Genomic DNA, 15,592 nt, shown 5'->3' with positions numbered 1-15,592 from the left:
CCTCAGCAGTCAAGTCTAGAGCTGCAACACAATACTGATTTGGAGAAGATTAAAATGTCTTTGGAAAGGTCTTTAGCATCTTCTTGTGGGCAGGAGAAAGCAGGATCCAGCTCTTGTACAAACATCTGGCAAAGCTGAGGGTGAAGGGCACAGGGACACTGAGAAGCCAAAGCAAACCCTCCAGTACAGCCCTTTCCTGTGGCATGAGGATGATGGTGTGGGAAAGCTCTTCCCTTCCCAGGACAGGGTGTTCTCTGGAATAAGACTGTTCTGGATGAAAGTGCAACCCCCTGAGCAAAGCTGAGGTGAGTCCATCCCGTGCAGCCAGCAGGAATCTGGCGATGTGCGAGTGGGTCCCATCCTCCCTATTGCAGCCCAGCACATAGCTGCCATGCCACTAAACCTCACGGCCAGGCAGACAGCATGTTAAAATTAATCTTTTTTGGCTTGGGTAGGCATATTTTCAAATCTCTCCAATCCCATCTCCTCATTTCAGTCTCATCGGCATCACCAGAGGCAGTCCAAGTCCTTTCTAGTATGGAAAATACCACGGCAGCAGCCTTGCCCGACCCCTGAAAACGAACAAAATCAGCATCCTAAAGCACAGGAGCATTGCCCAGCTGAGATGCCAAAAAGCAGAGCTACCTGGTCCCCACCCCGGGAGCTGGGACTCACCCTGCTCCAGCTAACCCTGACTGAGCTCAGTGCACCCCCAAAGGACAGGGCACCCCCAAAGCCAGGCCCAGCTCTGGGACCAGCCAGGCTGGGTGTGGGATGCCTACCCACCACCCCCAAGCCCCCACAGGGATGGGGGAGGACAGTGGTGAGTTTCGAGATGTTTCTGCCACCCCTAAAGCTCCTCTCTGCTTCCCCCCACAGTGCCCAAGAGGCTGGGACACAGCTGAAGCTAATCTGCAGTGAGATGAGCTGGAGAATAGCTCCAGTCCTGTGCTGGGGACACAAGAGACACGGGGACAGCAGCGGAGATGGCTCTGCCATGCCACCGCTGGCTGCTCACATCTGTCCTTCCCCGTCTTGGCTGCCCACAGTTCCCCTGAGGTGCCCGTGTCCCAGCCAGACAGCCACCAGGCTCCTGCCGACCCCAGGGACACAGAGGTGAACCTAACAGCACGTGACAGGCAGGAGACATTTCTAGCACAGGTCTCCAATAGGACGCTCCTTCTCCATCCTCCCGTCTGTGCCAGGGTGGGAGGTGCAAAGCTGAAACGCCGAACACAGCCCAGGCGAGGGACAGTTATCCCCATGCTGGGGACACTCCACTCCACTGAGATCTTGACCCAAATATGCAAGGAAACCCCCTGCCAGCTGCTCACCTGTACATCCTCCCTCGCACTCTCGGCTGCTGCCCTCTGTAATAGCCTCCATGCTGGGACAGCCCTCCCCGGGCTTGGAAGCAGCCCCGGTAGCCCCCACGGTCGGTGCTGCTGATGCCCGGCATGTTGGTCCTCTTTGGTAGGACCTGGAAGGTGGCAGAGGGGGCTCAGCCAGTGCTGCCGGCACCAGGGTTTGGCACAGCCCCACGTCAGGGGCAGAGGTGGAGCGATGCACCACCCCAGGGCCTCATCCAGCAATTACCTTAATGACACGGCCTCTGAACACACTCTCATCCAGCTCCACCGCAGCCTTCACTGAGCTCTTCTCCTCAAACTCAATGTAGGCGTACCTGCAAGGGGACAGGGTGAGCAGAGCCCAAGGGACACCCCAGTGCTCCCAAAGGCTGGGGAGCACCAGGCAGCACCCCTGATGCCTCAACCCCAGCCCCTGTGTGCAGGACTGACCCTTTAGGATGCCCTGAGAACTTGTCACAGAGGATGGTCACTCGGTTGACCTGCCCACAGCTGTGGAAGTGGGACTCCAGCTCCTCCGCGGTGCTCCCATAGTCCACCTGCAGTGACAGTCCTGGGTTCCTCAGTGTCACCAGTGAGACCCTCAGCTTGTGGATCTGCATCCACAAACCACCAAGAGAGGCAAAGGGCCTGGCCAAACCCAGTCACACCTTGTCACCATGGCCTCATCATCTCCTGAGGTTCAGGACACTTTTCCAGCTGAATGCTCCAGTCTGGAAACCCAAATCCAAGAGATAACTCTCCCCCCTTGAGGGAACCAGCAATGCAGCACCATGCACAGCAGCCGGTCGGGTATTTTGGGGAGCTGACACTTGCAAGAGATTTTCTGCAAGTGGCTGAGGATCATGGGCAGGTGCTGAGCCACATTCCCAGTCTGGGATGGGCAAAGGAAAAGCATTTGGGATGGGACCAGCCAGCCTCTGGTGGGGGGTGGATGGGCCCCCATGACAGGGCTCTCAGACATACGTTCAGCTGCACATGGAACAGCAAGGGGGACTGTGCTCCAAGGCCTCCCACTTACGTTGCCCACATAGACGGATCGCTGGTCAACCTCGGTTGTCTTTGGGATGAGACCTGCAGAGACAAGGAGCTGTGCTGGATGGGGTTGTGGGAGCTCCCTGGCAGAGGGACGCCTGTCTGTGCATTTCCTCTCCCAGCACAGCCACCACTGAGCTGACACATTGCAAAACTCCCCAGCTCCCTGGTCACATCTGGGCATGTCCAACTCCCCACACCGTTGCTTCCTTCATCTCCTTGCTATCTCTGTCTTCACAAAAAAACCACCAACACAGTGGGTGACTGCTCTATTGGGGCTGTTGGTGCTAAACTCAGTTACTAAACTGAATTAAATTTAATTAAATTAATTTACTGCATCCTGGCCTACACAAGTAGGATGTAAGAGGGGATGGAACCTGCATTAGAATCATGCCACCCCTCAGCCACCTTACGTGGGTCCCAGGTTGCCAGGAGAAGCAGAGCCACCTGCTCTGGTTCCAGTTGCCACTCTGTGCACCCAAGGGGACAGCAGCACCCAGGGACAGCCCGTACCTGCCTCTGAGCTCAGGAGGAAGCGGCTCTCAGCTTCCAACTTCTTCAGCCTCTCATCCTCTTTCTCCATCTCCTGTACTCTGGCTTTGATGGCCTCCAGCTCCTGAAACCCAAACCAAGACTTGCCTGAGCAGCACACAGAGCAGGGACACCCCGATGCTGCTCCCAACCCTGGGCTGGGGTGTTGCAGCACTGGGGACAATGGTGGCCTGGCTGCTGGGGACAACAGCCTGTCCCATGAAAAGGCAGTTCAGCTCCCAGTTCCACTGGGGAGAAAGAATAAGGAAACGTTTCCTTTCCCATGATTGCTTGCAAAGCAGCATGAGCTGAAGCAGCTGCCCCAGCAGCACCAGAGCTGCCAGAAGGAAATGGAGATTTAATCTGGTGACAACCAGGACCAACTGACTCTCACTCAGCCAGGCAGACATCTCAGCAGTGAAAGCCAAGCAGCAAGAGAGTGACAATTCCATTTCCAGCTTCTCAGTTCAGGAATTTTAACATCTTAATTTTTGGAAGCACTTAAAAAGATGCGTAGAAAGTTTCCCATTTCCTTAGGGAAACAGGGAAAATTGATTCCACCCTTGGCCAGGCACTCACCAGGTCCTGCACATCCAGCTCCTTCTTGCTGTCCCCCTCCAGCTGGCTCAGGTCTGAGTTGTCATCTGCAGCCTTCCACAGAGCTGCCAGCTCTGTCACATCCCAGGGCTCCTCCACTGCTGCCAGGGACGGTGGGTCCTTCCACCAGATCCCTGAAGTGTCCAGGAAGAGAGGACTGGGCAGGAAGAGAGACAAAAAGCCATTTAACAAACAAACAGAAATTTAACACAGCACCTAAAGCAAAACATCAGGCAGAGGCTTTAAGGGTGCTTCCAGCAGAAGGACAAACAGGCGCCACCAAAGCTGCTCTCAGTGCCACAGGCAAGCTTGCAGCAAGACCCCAGAACTGCAGGAGTGAGGGCTACTGAGAGGCCTCCAGTTCATACTGAGCCACTTCCCAACTCAGGCAGCTGCAGAAGGGACCTGAAAGCAGCTTCCCTTGGGTGAAAAAACCCACAGGTGCAAGCACCACTGCCTGCTGGCAGGGAAGGGGAAGATTCAACAGGACCTGTCCCACCAGTAGAGCTCCCAGGCTGCCCAGAGGAAGCAGCACGGGATCCTGCTTCCCCCAAGCAAAGTCAAACCTGCACCCTTCCAGCCCTGGGACGTGGGTTGAAGCCCGCAGAGGTGCAAACTCTCCCACCCCTGGGTAAGAAGCTGGCCCTGCTCCAGCCCAGGGAGCCTCGGCCCAGTCCCCGCACCGGCCCGGACTCACCTCGCCCGGCCCCCGAACATGCTGCGCTGCCTCCGCGGAGCCGGTGGGACCAGCCGAGCAGCGCCACGTGCGGATCTCCCGCCACCACGTGCGCCTCTCGCGCTGGCGCGCCACTTTCAGACATCAGCGGCCAATCAGGGCAGGGCACCCCGCTAGGCCCCGCCCCGTGCCGGCAGGGCGCAAGCGGCGGCCGTGCCCAGCTGTGACACTGGGTCTTCAGGTTCGATCCCCGGGGGCGGCAGCGGACACGTGTGTGCGGGGGGCCGACATCATGTGTGGCCGGGGATGTACCCCTCGGGTTTGGGGACTCCCCCCCGGCCCTCCTTGTCTACCAGCCCCGCTGGTGGCGCTGTGGACCGCAGCCAGCTCCCAGCAGCTGTCCCCAGCACAGGGGCAGCATCAGGACATCCCAAGGGGTTGCAGCATTTTCAGCTGGGAGGGGAGATCCCTTTGGATTCCCTGGGGACAACCGTCAATGTCCGTCACTGCAGACACCCCTCCTCAGAGCTGGACAGGGGGCAGCGAACGACCCCAGGGCTATAACAAACCCCCCAGAGTTGGGGGCATGGCGTGCTGGGCACTGCCAGGAGAGGAAGGAGAGGGCACCCAGCATAAGCCCGGAGCCTCCGGTTGATATTAAATTGTCTTTATTACACAGATACAGAGTTAAGAACAGACATAACCTGAATCATAAAGTTTACATCTTTCACATGTCAAACATACAGTACACTTAGAGAAAGCAGGAAACAGCAAGGGGGGGGACAGCATGCCGAAGGAAAGTCCTACCACCTCATCTCTCTGGGCTGGCCCCCAAAACCCACCCAGCGGGGCAGGGCAGGCTGCCGCCATGCCCCCCAGCCCTGGAAGGGGATCTGGTTTCCAGCTCCCCAGGGACCCCCATGCCCTGGTGTCCCTGTCCCCAGGGCTGGCAGGGTAATGTGGGCAGGGGTCAGCCCCACATGGGGAGGGCGACCAGGGACCCGTGCTGTGAGCTAGGGGGAACAGCAGCACGACACCTCCCTCCCGGGGCTGTGACGTGTGGTGGCATCAGAGGAGCCCCTGGGGCTGTCACTGTGGTGGGGACACCCCAGCACAGTGCCTGGGACCTGGGAAGAAGGTGACATCTTCTCCCTGACCTCAAACCTACCAGGATCCAAGGGGACACCCCAAGCAGAAGGGGGGACCCTGGCAGGCCCCGGAGGAGGAGTGTGAGAAGGGAGTCTGTGGGGGCTCCAGCAGTAATGGAGCAAAGCCCAGGCAGGGGTGGGACCCCAGCTCCAGGCTGCCCAGCCTCGCCGGGACGCGGCACTTTGGTTTCAGCTGGCATTTCAGGTTGGGAATACGAGGAAGGAGCTGGAGAGACCCTCACCTGCCAGGGATGGGGTCCCAGTGCCACGTCCCTCTTGTCACCTCCTCCAGCCTGGTGCTGCACCCAGCACCTGGGGCTCTGCCTCCCTGCAGGGACTGGGACCCCCCGCACACACCAACACCATTTCCAAATAACACCCCAAATAATACCCCATCACTCCAGCCAGCACCTTCCTGGCCACCACAGCCACCTCCACGCCGGCCCCACAGCCGCGCCGCCGCTGCCATCCTCCCCGCGTCACTAATTTTTTGGGAAATATTACACTTTAAAGCTGTCGTTCTGGTTTGGACATCTGCTAGCACCACACCGCCCGTCCCCTCCCTTGGCTTTTGGTTTCAATGCAAAGTTCTTTAGAGTAGTTTTATTATTATTTAAAAAAAAAAAAAAAGAAAAAATTTAAAAATTAAAAAAAACAAAAGTGAAGGGAGTGGAAACGAGAGCAGACTCCATGGAAATACTCTCGTCCCTGGTTTCCTGGTGAGGTGGAGGTAGAGGCAGAGCCCTGGTGCGGAGCAGGGCCAGGGGCATGTGGGGACACATGGGGACACCCACGGCTGGAAGGGCAGGGATGGGCCAGTCACCTGCAGAGCAGGCAGCCCCACAGCAGGTGCATCTGCAATACTCTTATATATTACCTCTTCTCAGGAAACGTAAGAAAAATAGACAATATCACGTATGTCACACCATAAATAAAGCGAACAGTCACTCAAGGGGCACCTGGCAAATCTCCCAGTCTTGTGGTGCACAGAATCCCCCCAGGGGGATGCACTGAGGTCTTGGGGCGCACAGAATCTCCCCGGGGGGACGCACTGAGGTCTTGGGGTGCACAGAATCCCCTGGGGGGATGCACCGAGGTCTCGGGGTGCACAGAACATTCCCCTGCACAGAACAACCCAGTCCCCAGCCCTTCCCTCCTCTTCCTCCCCTACAGAAAACACACAGGATGGTTTTTGCAAATGCAGAAAAACTACAGCTCCTATCGAGCACAACAACTTCTGTTCGCCTCCGGCAGCCTCGCTCCCCCATGCCAAAGCCTCCAGCGGGTTCTCAGCATCTTTTATTTGGCAAATGTCTCTTATTATTATCACGATCATCATTATTATTATCTTTTTGGACCTCTGCAAAGACTATTTACATTCACATTAGCGTACAGCACTCCTGCCCGCCGGGGCTGCCCTCCTTGGGGCCGGGGGACTTTCCGTATTGCACTCCTGTCCTCTGCGCTTTGTACAACGATGCGAGAAATACAAAATAATGGACATTGTCCTTGACTGCCTCCTCGGCCAGGAAGGAGGTGGCGCTCATTTTCCTTTCCTTTTTCCTCTTAAAAATCCTTGCAAAATAAATCCGACGCGGGGTGTGGGAGCAGCCCAGCAGCGAGGGGTTTGGGGGGTCCAGCCGCAGGTGTCCCCTGACGGCTCCGGGAAGGGGGAAAACCAAAATCTGTCTTTTAATCTCATTTTTTTCCTTTGAATTCTCTTTTTCCAGGGCGGCGGCGGGCAGAGGTAGAGATGTGCCGACTCTGGCGCTTCTCAGCCACCATCTCCCCCTCCAATGCCTCAGGGACTTGCTTTTTTTGTTAAAAAAAACCCACTTTTTTTTTTTTTTTATTGTAATAGAAACTCTTTAAAGCCCCGGGGGTGCATCCATCCATCCTTGCGGGGAGGAGAAGGAAGCAACAACAGAACGAAACGAACTTTGGCAGTGGAGAGACATTTGGATGTTCCTTGGTTTTGGATTTCCTTTGGAGCAGAGGTGAGTCCGGTCTGTTCTTGGCTAGCTAGCAAGGTAGTTACAGGTGAGCGTCCGTCACGCGGCTTGACTTGGCGTCGTCTGGTTTTTGGATTTTTTTTTCTTTTTTTTTTTTTTTTTTCCTTTTTTACAATTTCTTACTTAAAGCCAAAAAGTTTGACGTTTTCTTTTTTATTTTCTTTATTTTTTTTTTTTTTTACCAAAAAAAAAAAAAAGAGAAAAAAATATAAAGAAGACAGAGATGAAGAAGTGAAGTTTGTTTCCTCCTGTAAGCAGCCCCTTGGCAGCGCCGATGCGAGCCGGGGCCGGGCCGGCCTGTCCCATGTCACTGCACGGCCAGGCTGCGGCCAAACTCCGCATCCAGAGAGAAAAAATAGAAAAAAAAGAGAAAAAAAATAATGAATGACAATTCCCCAACCGATAGAAAACCAACCAAAAAAAAAAAAGCCAAAAGAAAGACAGAAGAGAGAACAGAGAAGACCGGTATTTGCCTTAACTCCACTTAAAGCCCAGTTTGAGGATCCGTGAGGATTATTTGTGAGAGCTAGAGAGGTCGTTTCGGAGGTCACACAAGTCAGGTAGCTGAGGAAATAATTGCATCCAGTGCAGTCCGTGTGTGCCGGAGCGCGGCGGCGGCGCGGGGCGGCTCAGCGGGACGCGGTCTCCAGCGGAGCTGGGGTGGCCGGCGTGCCGGCGCGGGAAGCGGCCGCCGAGCCCGTGTCACTGGGGCTGCTGGCGATGGTGGCCACGGTGTCGGGCTGGCAGGGACCTGGGGGCAGCCCGGCGGGGGTGGCAGGGGCCGGCAGCCCCTGCAGAGTCTGCCCGCAGACGTGGTGGTGCTTCTCCCAATCCTTGTGCTGGCAGAAGGAGCCGCAGTAGCGCGCGGTGTTGCAGCCGCTGCAGGTCTCACTGGCTTTGCGCCCACAGTTCCAGCAGCTCTGCGGGAATGAAAAGGTAAAGCTCAGTCCCGGATCCTGCATCCCCAGCCCGGAGCAGGCACTCCCATCCTGGACTGTGCACATTATCCTGAACCATGCACCTGCATCCCAGACCATAGAATCATAGAATCATGAATCATTTTGGTTGGAAGAGACCCTCAAGATCATTGAGTCCAACCGTTCCCCCAGCCCTGGCACTACCCCATGTCCCTGAGAACCTCATTGCCATCTGTTCAACCCCTCCAGGAACGGTGACTCCACCACTGCCCTGGGCAGCCTGTTCCAATGCCCAACAGCCCTTTGGTGAAGAAATTGTTCCCCAGATTCAACCTCAACCTCCCCTGGCGCAACTTGAGGCTGTTTCCTCCTGTCCTATCACTTGCTACTTGGCAGAGAAGACCAACACCCTCTGTGCTACAACAATGTACCACACCACGGACCACAGGCATCATCCTGGACCATGCACCTGCATTCCATACTGTGTTCCCCCATCCTGGACCATGCCCCGCATCCTAGTCAAACAAATCCCCTCTTTTTCCCACCCCATAGTGTTGCCGCAGTCCCCCCGGTACCCATGCTCACAAACACAGATGCGAATTTGATTGCAAAAGGAGCATGTCCCAAACACCCATGCTGCCACCAACCCTGTCCCCCTGGGGTTCCCACCTCGCTTGAGTCCTCTTGCTGGTTGATGACAGTCAGGGCGTCCTCGGACGCCTGGCGCTTGGCCTCGGCCAGGGCTCGCTCCATCTTGGCTCGCTCTGTCGTGATCAGCTCGTGGGCTTTCCGCTCCGCGTCCGACACGGCTTTCTGCAGCTCGGACATGGCCTGGCGCTTCACCTCGTTCACAGCTTCTTCTGGAAGGAAGGAGGGCGAGCGTGATGTGGGGGGTGCCGGCATCCCCCCAGCTTTGACACCATGTGCCCCCTTCTGCGGCAGCACCACCTGCAAGCATCCCCCCGCCAGCCCCAGCCACAGCGCAGGGAGTGGATGGGGGAGAGACCCCACCAGCTCAGCACACCGATGGGTGCCGGTGCCTGCCCCGCACTCACCAGCCTTCCTCCAGATCTCCTCCGGCATGTACCCAGAGAGAGCTCGCGGTGCAAACTCCCGGTGAGCGTCTGGAATGAGAAGGGGTGATGCTGTTAGGAGATGCCATCCCCTTTGAACTCCCCAGCTGGAGATGCCGGACCCCTGGGGTAAACAGCACAGGCACTCCGGAGAGGGGCGCAGATCCCCCAAATGCAGACCCGGGGGTCAATACCTAACTGAGGTGCTTCGGAGGAGCTGTTGTGGGGGCGGGCGGAGGGGGGGCTGCCTTTCTTCATGTCCTCGGCATCACTGTAGCGCCGGATCCAGTGGTTCAGCTCCTCACGGTCGGCCTCCTGGCACCGCCGCAGCACTGTGAGCGACCGCCGCGTCTTCTCCACCATGTCCATGATGCAGTTCAGCAGCTGCGGGGGGATAAATGGCAGGGTTGGGGGGGGACCACCATTCCTGGTGCTGGGGGTGGATTTGGGCAGTGTGTCAGTCTGGGAGCAGAGGATGCTTGGCAGAAAAGATGGGGGGGGGACATGGTGGGCACACAGGGCAAATTAGGGCGGGGGAGGGAAAGCGCTCACACCAGCCCAGTGGGACCATCGCGGAGGGAAAACTACGTACGTTGTTGAGATGTTTCCACTCCTCCGCCCACTCCCGGTCGGTGAGCCGGTGGTCAATCACCTCCTCCTGCCGTGCCCCGTGCACCGCTGCAAAGCAAGCAGGGTGGGGGTCAGCCCCCCTGCAGCACCCCTCTCTCCTCGGGGGGTTCCCCCGCCCCCTGCTCCCCCCCAGCACTCACCGGCGGGCCGCTGGCGCTCACGGAGCTCCCGGGGGTCGGGGTGTCGGTAGGCGTCGCGATAGTGATGTGCCATGGCCATGTCCTCCAGGCGGTAGTGCTGGGGCAGGGGGGGGGCAGCAGGGGGGTGTCCCAGCCCATTTGGGGGGTGGCTGAGCCCGTTGCTTGGGCTGTAGCGCTGCGCCGGGCTCATGGTGCACGGCCGCTTGCTGAGGTGCTCGGGGTGCAGGGGGTCTCGGTCCAAACCGTTCTCTTTGGTCCTGGGGGGAGGAGAGACAGTTGGTCCCTGGCATGTGCTGCTGCCCGCCAGCCCAGGGAGGGATGTGTCCCCTGGCTCGCACCTGTCTGGCGTCCTCCTCTTGCCACTCTCGCCCACCTCCAGCAGCAGGTCGGTGGAGTCGACAGGCGAGGAGGCGTTGGCGTCCAGCAGCAGCTGCTCGTGTTGTGCCAGGTACTGCGCTGGGCTCTGCTTGGCCATGCGGGCACAGTGCAGCAGCTCCCGCTGCAGCAGCGGCAGGTTGGCCTGCAAGGCGGAGAGAGTCCAGTCCACAGCCCTGCAGAACCCCCCAGCCCCCCACAAGCACAGCTGCCCAAGCACAGCCCCCCCAGCGCAGCCCAGCTTTGGGGTCCTGCTCACCTCCCCAAGGGGACAGGTTTTTCAGCAGGGGCTGTTATAACAGGACAAGGGGTGATGGTTTTAAACTAAAGGAGGGGAGATTCAGGTTGGACATGTGGAAGAAATTGTTGCCCCTGAGGGTGGTGAGAGCCTGGCCCAGGTTGGCCAGAGAGGTGGTGGATGAACCATCCCTGGAGACATCCCAGGCCAGGCTGGACGGGGCTCTGAGCAACCTGAGCTGGTGAAGATGTCCCTGCTCATGGCAGGGGGGGCACTGGGGGAGCTGGGAAGGTCCCTTCAACCCAAACCATCCTGTGATTCTATGACACCCTTGGGACCCCGCTCCCTGCAGTGTGCCCTGGCCAGCCCCTGTGCCAGAGGGGACACACATGACACCCCACAGGGCCTGACATGGCCACAGCTTCAACCAACCCCTCCTGCATCCCGACAGGGGCTGCAGAGCATCATCTTCCTCCCGGCTAGCTCAGCCACCTCTGCCACCCTGTCCATGGGATGGTCACCCTGGAGACCTGCACCCCCAGCCCAGAGGAGCCCCCAGCACATCTGGCACCCTTGGTGTGTCCTCCTCTAGCACCATGGCTCCAAGGAGCACATAGAGCAGCAAGAATGAAGCAACAGAGACCCCATTTTGCCCGGCTGCCAGCTCTGGTTTGCTCTTCAGGCAGCTGAGCTGCAGCCAAACCCCCTCCGTGGGACACATTTATGCCAGAGACACACACTGCGGTGAGTGGGACAGACCCTTCCCTTCCCTGGCCCGGGGCAGAGGGAACAACCCCACCAAAACAAGTAAGATCCCCTGAATCTGGGCAGCATGCCGAGGCCAGCTTTTTGCAGTTAGGATAATGAGAAACATCTGGAGCTGGCGGTGGGAACAGCTGGGAGTGGGGTGCCAAGGCGGCTGCTTGGCAGCGGGACAGCGGGGACGGCTCCCAGCCGAGCCATGGGGCCACCAGCCCCAGCGGGACCCCACAAGCCATGCGGCTGGGGAAGCACTGTCCCCTGCAAAGCTGCGCAGGTGGACGAGGGGGCTCTGCTGTCCCCCCCGGGCTCTGTTTTCCCCTGCAAACTGCCCTGGCAGCTTCGCAGGCAGATTCCTGCGGCGAGCGCAGACCTCTGCACTGCGGGGCTGGGGAGGGAGAGGTGGAAAAGGGGCTTTTTTGCACTTTTTTATTATTCCTTTGCTATTCCTTTGCTAACAGGGGACAGCCGACACCCGGCTTGAACATCTGCCGGCAGCGCCAGTGCTGCCAGGCAAGCCGGTGATCGGTGAATCCCTCCGGAGCAGGGTGACAGTGCTGAGTCAGCATGGAATTAAAAGGCAAATTTTAAAATGAATTGCAAATGGTTCCCAGCTGGGCCAAACCCCTTGCGTTATTGCAAACAGCCCCGGCCTCGTGTGACTCCACACGTGCAAGGAGCTGGGTGTGCAGGGAGGACACCCCTGCCTGGGTGGGAACACCAAAGCCACCCCCCAAACCCTCTTTTGCCAACACAAACCCCGATGTCCCTGCGGTGCTCAGGCTGGGACCCACCTTGAGGAAGGGGATGACGAAGGGACGCAGCGGGAAGTTGGTGGCCTCCTGGAGCTTGGCGTGGAACTCCTCAATGGTGAGCGTGGAGTTCTGCGGGGACAGCCTGGGCTCAGCCCCTGCCCTCCCCTCGCACCCCATGGGGATGCTTTGCTGCTTCTGCCCCAATTTTTCCCCATTTCCACTCCTCTGCTGACTCTGCCATGCTCAAGGGAAAACCACAATGGAAGGGAAAACCATGCTCAAGGCTTTGCCAGCAGCAGGTACTCAACCCTGAACCATGCCATGCAGATCCCAGGAGATGCTGAAAATACATCCTTCGTTTTTCTCAGATTTAGGTCAATCCAGCACCAATAGGACCCTATTTTTTTTTCCCGTTTAGCAGCATCCCCATCCCAAAAGCAGACCAGAGGATCCCCAGACATGGCATCAACCCGCAAGCTCCCCCTGTGCCCGATGGACATACCACGAGCCCCAGGACGAGGGTGCGCACCCGCTCCCCGATCTCAGGGGAGATGTCATTGCCGAACTGCTGCAGCGTGGTGAGGAAACGCTTCAGCTTGGAGAGCTGCCGGGCGCCGCAGGCTGGGGGGAGCTGGTGGGTGGAGAGGGAGGCAGTGGAGGAGGTGGCCGGACCGTTGCTGAACCCATTGGGGGTGGACGGAGCCCCATTGATGGCAGTGGGCGAGTGGCTGCTCCCGTTCATCACTGCGAGGAGAGAGGGGGATGAGAAGTCAGAGCAGGCGGATGTGTCCTGGCACCACGGCGACAAGGTGGGGATGAGGGAACTGGCGCATCCTGCTGGGTACCACAGGGCTGGCAGCACCTGCCATGCTTTGGGATGCTGCTGCATCCCTGCGGCCACATCCTGGACTGGTGTCTGGTGCCGTGAGGGGCTGTGGGGAGGGATGGCATGCAGTGCATGCCTCAGCGCAGCAAGGGCCTGATCCTGCTCCTCGATGTTCAAGCCACCCAAGAGCACGGGCTCCGTCCTGCGCCTCCGGGAGCTGCTCAGCTGCCCCAGGGAGAAGCCATGAGCTGTTTTCCACAAAGCCCAGCCTGGATTGCAGCACCCCAGCACCTCTGGCCCCGCTGCCCAGACAGGGAGGACAGGAGCTGCCCACAGCACCCTGCACCAGGGGACCTGGGGAGAGAACATCTGGGGATGCCAACTGGCGGTGTGGCAGGTCCCTTGTCCTGCACGAGCCCCCTGCACAGAACACGTGAGCGCAGGGACCTTTCTGTGACCAGCGCGGGCGATGGCACCTGTCACCCCATTCCCAAGCACACGCTGCTTCACAGCACCCAGGCATGCACCGCGCCTCTCCCCGCGGCACCCAGCTCCTAGGATGGCACTAACCTTGTGCTGCCTGCACCGCCCTGCCTGCCCTGCCTGCGTCGGCAGGCTCCCACTCGCTCTCCGGCCGGGCAGGATCAGCCGCCCGCTAAAGAGGTGCCAAAAATAACCCGTCGGCCACAACTGCTTTTATTCCTACAACAGGTGCGTTACTAAGTTAGACACCACACATGTCCCTCAGCCGGGACAGGGATGGGGTTCGCATCCCCGTGACCAACCGGGTCAGGGAGAGGGGCTGGCACAGGGGAGCACACCCTGCCCAAGCCCCCCCTACGGAACTCTGCCCTCCACCGGACCCTGCACCTCCCGGGGGGCTCTGGCTGCCACTCGGGTCTCTCATGAGAGCGGATGTTTCATTTTACTTACAAAGACAGACCATCGACCATTTCAAGCAACCATGAAAACGGCCGCGAGGCAGAAACGTCGGAGGGCCAGCGTCTCGATCTGCAAGCAAAATAAAACACGCTATGATGAGAGAGCAGAGGGGGCAGCTCTCGGCCAGAGGGTCCCTGCAGGCAGTGCTCCTCGCCGGCGAGGACACACATGCTGTGGGTGAAGCTGCCCAGACCCAGACGTGCCAGGGATGGAGCCGGGTCCCTGCATCCCAATGCAGCTGGGGATGCTCGGCTGCTGGACATGGTCCCTGCATTTCAGAATGACTCCTGCGCAGCTCCAGCGCAAGGGGCATTTTGCAACATTTCCCCAAGACCAAGAACAACCAAAACATGGTGGCACTCCAGGACAAGGCTGCCCCTGCATCCCACGCCGAACCAAGCTCAGGGCTCTGCATCTGCCACTGGGCTGAGATTAAAAAGCAAAACCCCTCAGATCGCAGCTGAGCGCAAACCCAGTTCTAATGAGAGGGCATCTAGCTGGGGAGGTGGCAGGGCCGTGGCGATGACAGTGGCTGTTGGGGGCCTGCGGCGCAGGATGGGCATTTTGGAGTGTTTTCTTCCTCAATGGCGTTTCTAAGCGAGAAGCAGCTACGACCAAACCCCCTGCACACACATGTGTGTCCAGGACATGACCCAGCAGAGCCGGAGCAACCACTTGGCGCAGCCACCACTGCTCTGGCCAGGGGAACTGCTCAGCCCCTGCCCACCCGGATCCTGCCCCATGTGTCCCTTGTCCATCCGTATGCCGGGATGGTGACACCAGCACAGGGACTGATCCCAGGTGCAACCCTGTGGGTGCAGAACCAGCCCAGGCGCCACCAGTGCAACCAGCGTGTCGGGGCTCCCCCAGTTCAACGACACTACAGAGACTGAGGACTCAAACCTCGAGTCCCCATCAAGTCCCCTTGATGCTACCACACCATAGCCTGGGCAGGGCAAGGACATCCCTGCTGCAGCAGCTGGCTGTGATGCTCCCCTGCCACCGCTGGGTGCCACATGTGGATGGGCAGGCCAGTCCCCATGTGTCTGGGACCCTGGACGGGGCCAGCTCTGACCTGTGGGGACAGCCCCAGCCCGCAGCATCCTCCAGGTGAGAGTGCCCAGGGCCACGCATTGCTCTGTGTCACCACCCTGTGACCAGGACACCTCTGTCCCCAAGCACTGCTGGCACTGGGCAGTGCCGCGGTTCTCCCCACGGGTACAGGCATGACCCGCGGCTCAGGGTGCACAGCCAAAACCCTTCTCCAGCACAAGGATGAGTAACATCACCCCCGGCATGGCAGCACCACACAGGGCTGCAGGGACACTGCTGCAGCGAGTGACCTGCAGGCAAAGAGAGCCGGGCAGCCCCCCTGCCTGTCACCCCGTCCCCGCTGGCAGCCTGGTACTCACGGGTGTTTGGCATGAAGGATGGGTGGCGGGTGGCTCCCTGCGTGACGGCGGGTGGTGGTGGCGGCATGCTGGGCGGCGTGGACCTGGACTGCGTCTTCACGTCGGCCGGCGAGTCGGGCATGGTGGCGGCCCGCGTCTCCGCGGGATCTGCGGGGAGAG

General features: G+C 59.0%; 2 protein-coding genes across 6 annotated transcripts in view; both read right to left on the bottom strand.

Moving 5' to 3' along the window:
* Window positions 1–442: 442 nt before the first annotated feature.
* PABPN1L (PABPN1 like, cytoplasmic) lies at window positions 443–4,247 on the bottom strand (the record flags this gene model as incomplete). The annotated part of the gene is made up of 8 exons (XM_080352075.1): window positions 443–572; window positions 1,335–1,480; window positions 1,597–1,684; window positions 1,800–1,906; window positions 2,389–2,441; window positions 2,916–3,018; window positions 3,513–3,687; window positions 4,228–4,247. 8 exons carry the CDS (start codon window positions 4,245–4,247, stop codon window positions 533–535), a joined length of 732 nt encoding a protein of 243 aa, XP_080208201.1. The 3' UTR covers window positions 443–532.
* Window positions 4,248–5,159: 912 nt separating this feature from the next.
* CBFA2T3 (CBFA2/RUNX1 partner transcriptional co-repressor 3) overlaps window positions 5,160–15,592 on the bottom strand; it is a 28,774-nt gene continuing 18,341 nt past the window's right edge. For 3 of the 5 annotated variants that reach the window (XM_080351667.1, XM_080351671.1, XM_080351668.1), the window contains exons 2-12: window positions 15,434–15,580; window positions 14,013–14,090; window positions 12,756–12,997; window positions 12,293–12,382; window positions 10,465–10,646; window positions 10,127–10,383; window positions 9,949–10,034; window positions 9,551–9,740; window positions 9,339–9,407; window positions 8,953–9,143; window positions 5,160–8,286 (exon numbers count right to left, since the gene is read on the bottom strand). In XM_080351667.1, the coding sequence (XP_080207793.1) occupies window positions 7,996–8,286; window positions 8,953–9,143; window positions 9,339–9,407; window positions 9,551–9,740; window positions 9,949–10,034; window positions 10,127–10,383; window positions 10,465–10,646; window positions 12,293–12,382; window positions 12,756–12,997; window positions 14,013–14,090; window positions 15,434–15,580 (1,823 nt within the window). In that variant the 3' untranslated portion in view covers window positions 5,160–7,995. The remainder of the gene's footprint in view (window positions 8,287–8,952; window positions 9,144–9,338; window positions 9,408–9,550; window positions 9,741–9,948; window positions 10,035–10,126; window positions 10,384–10,464; window positions 10,647–12,292; window positions 12,383–12,755; window positions 12,998–14,012; window positions 14,091–15,433; window positions 15,581–15,592) is intronic. The other 2 variants (XM_080351669.1, XM_080351670.1) reach the window with 2 other exon arrangements.

This window comes from Nesoenas mayeri (assembly GCF_963082525.1).
Source record: "Nesoenas mayeri genome assembly, chromosome: 12".
Taxonomy (NCBI): Eukaryota; Metazoa; Chordata; class Aves; order Columbiformes; family Columbidae; genus Nesoenas; species Nesoenas mayeri.
Note: the sequence above shows the minus strand (reverse complement) of the source record. Positions and strands in the feature narration are given on the sequence as shown.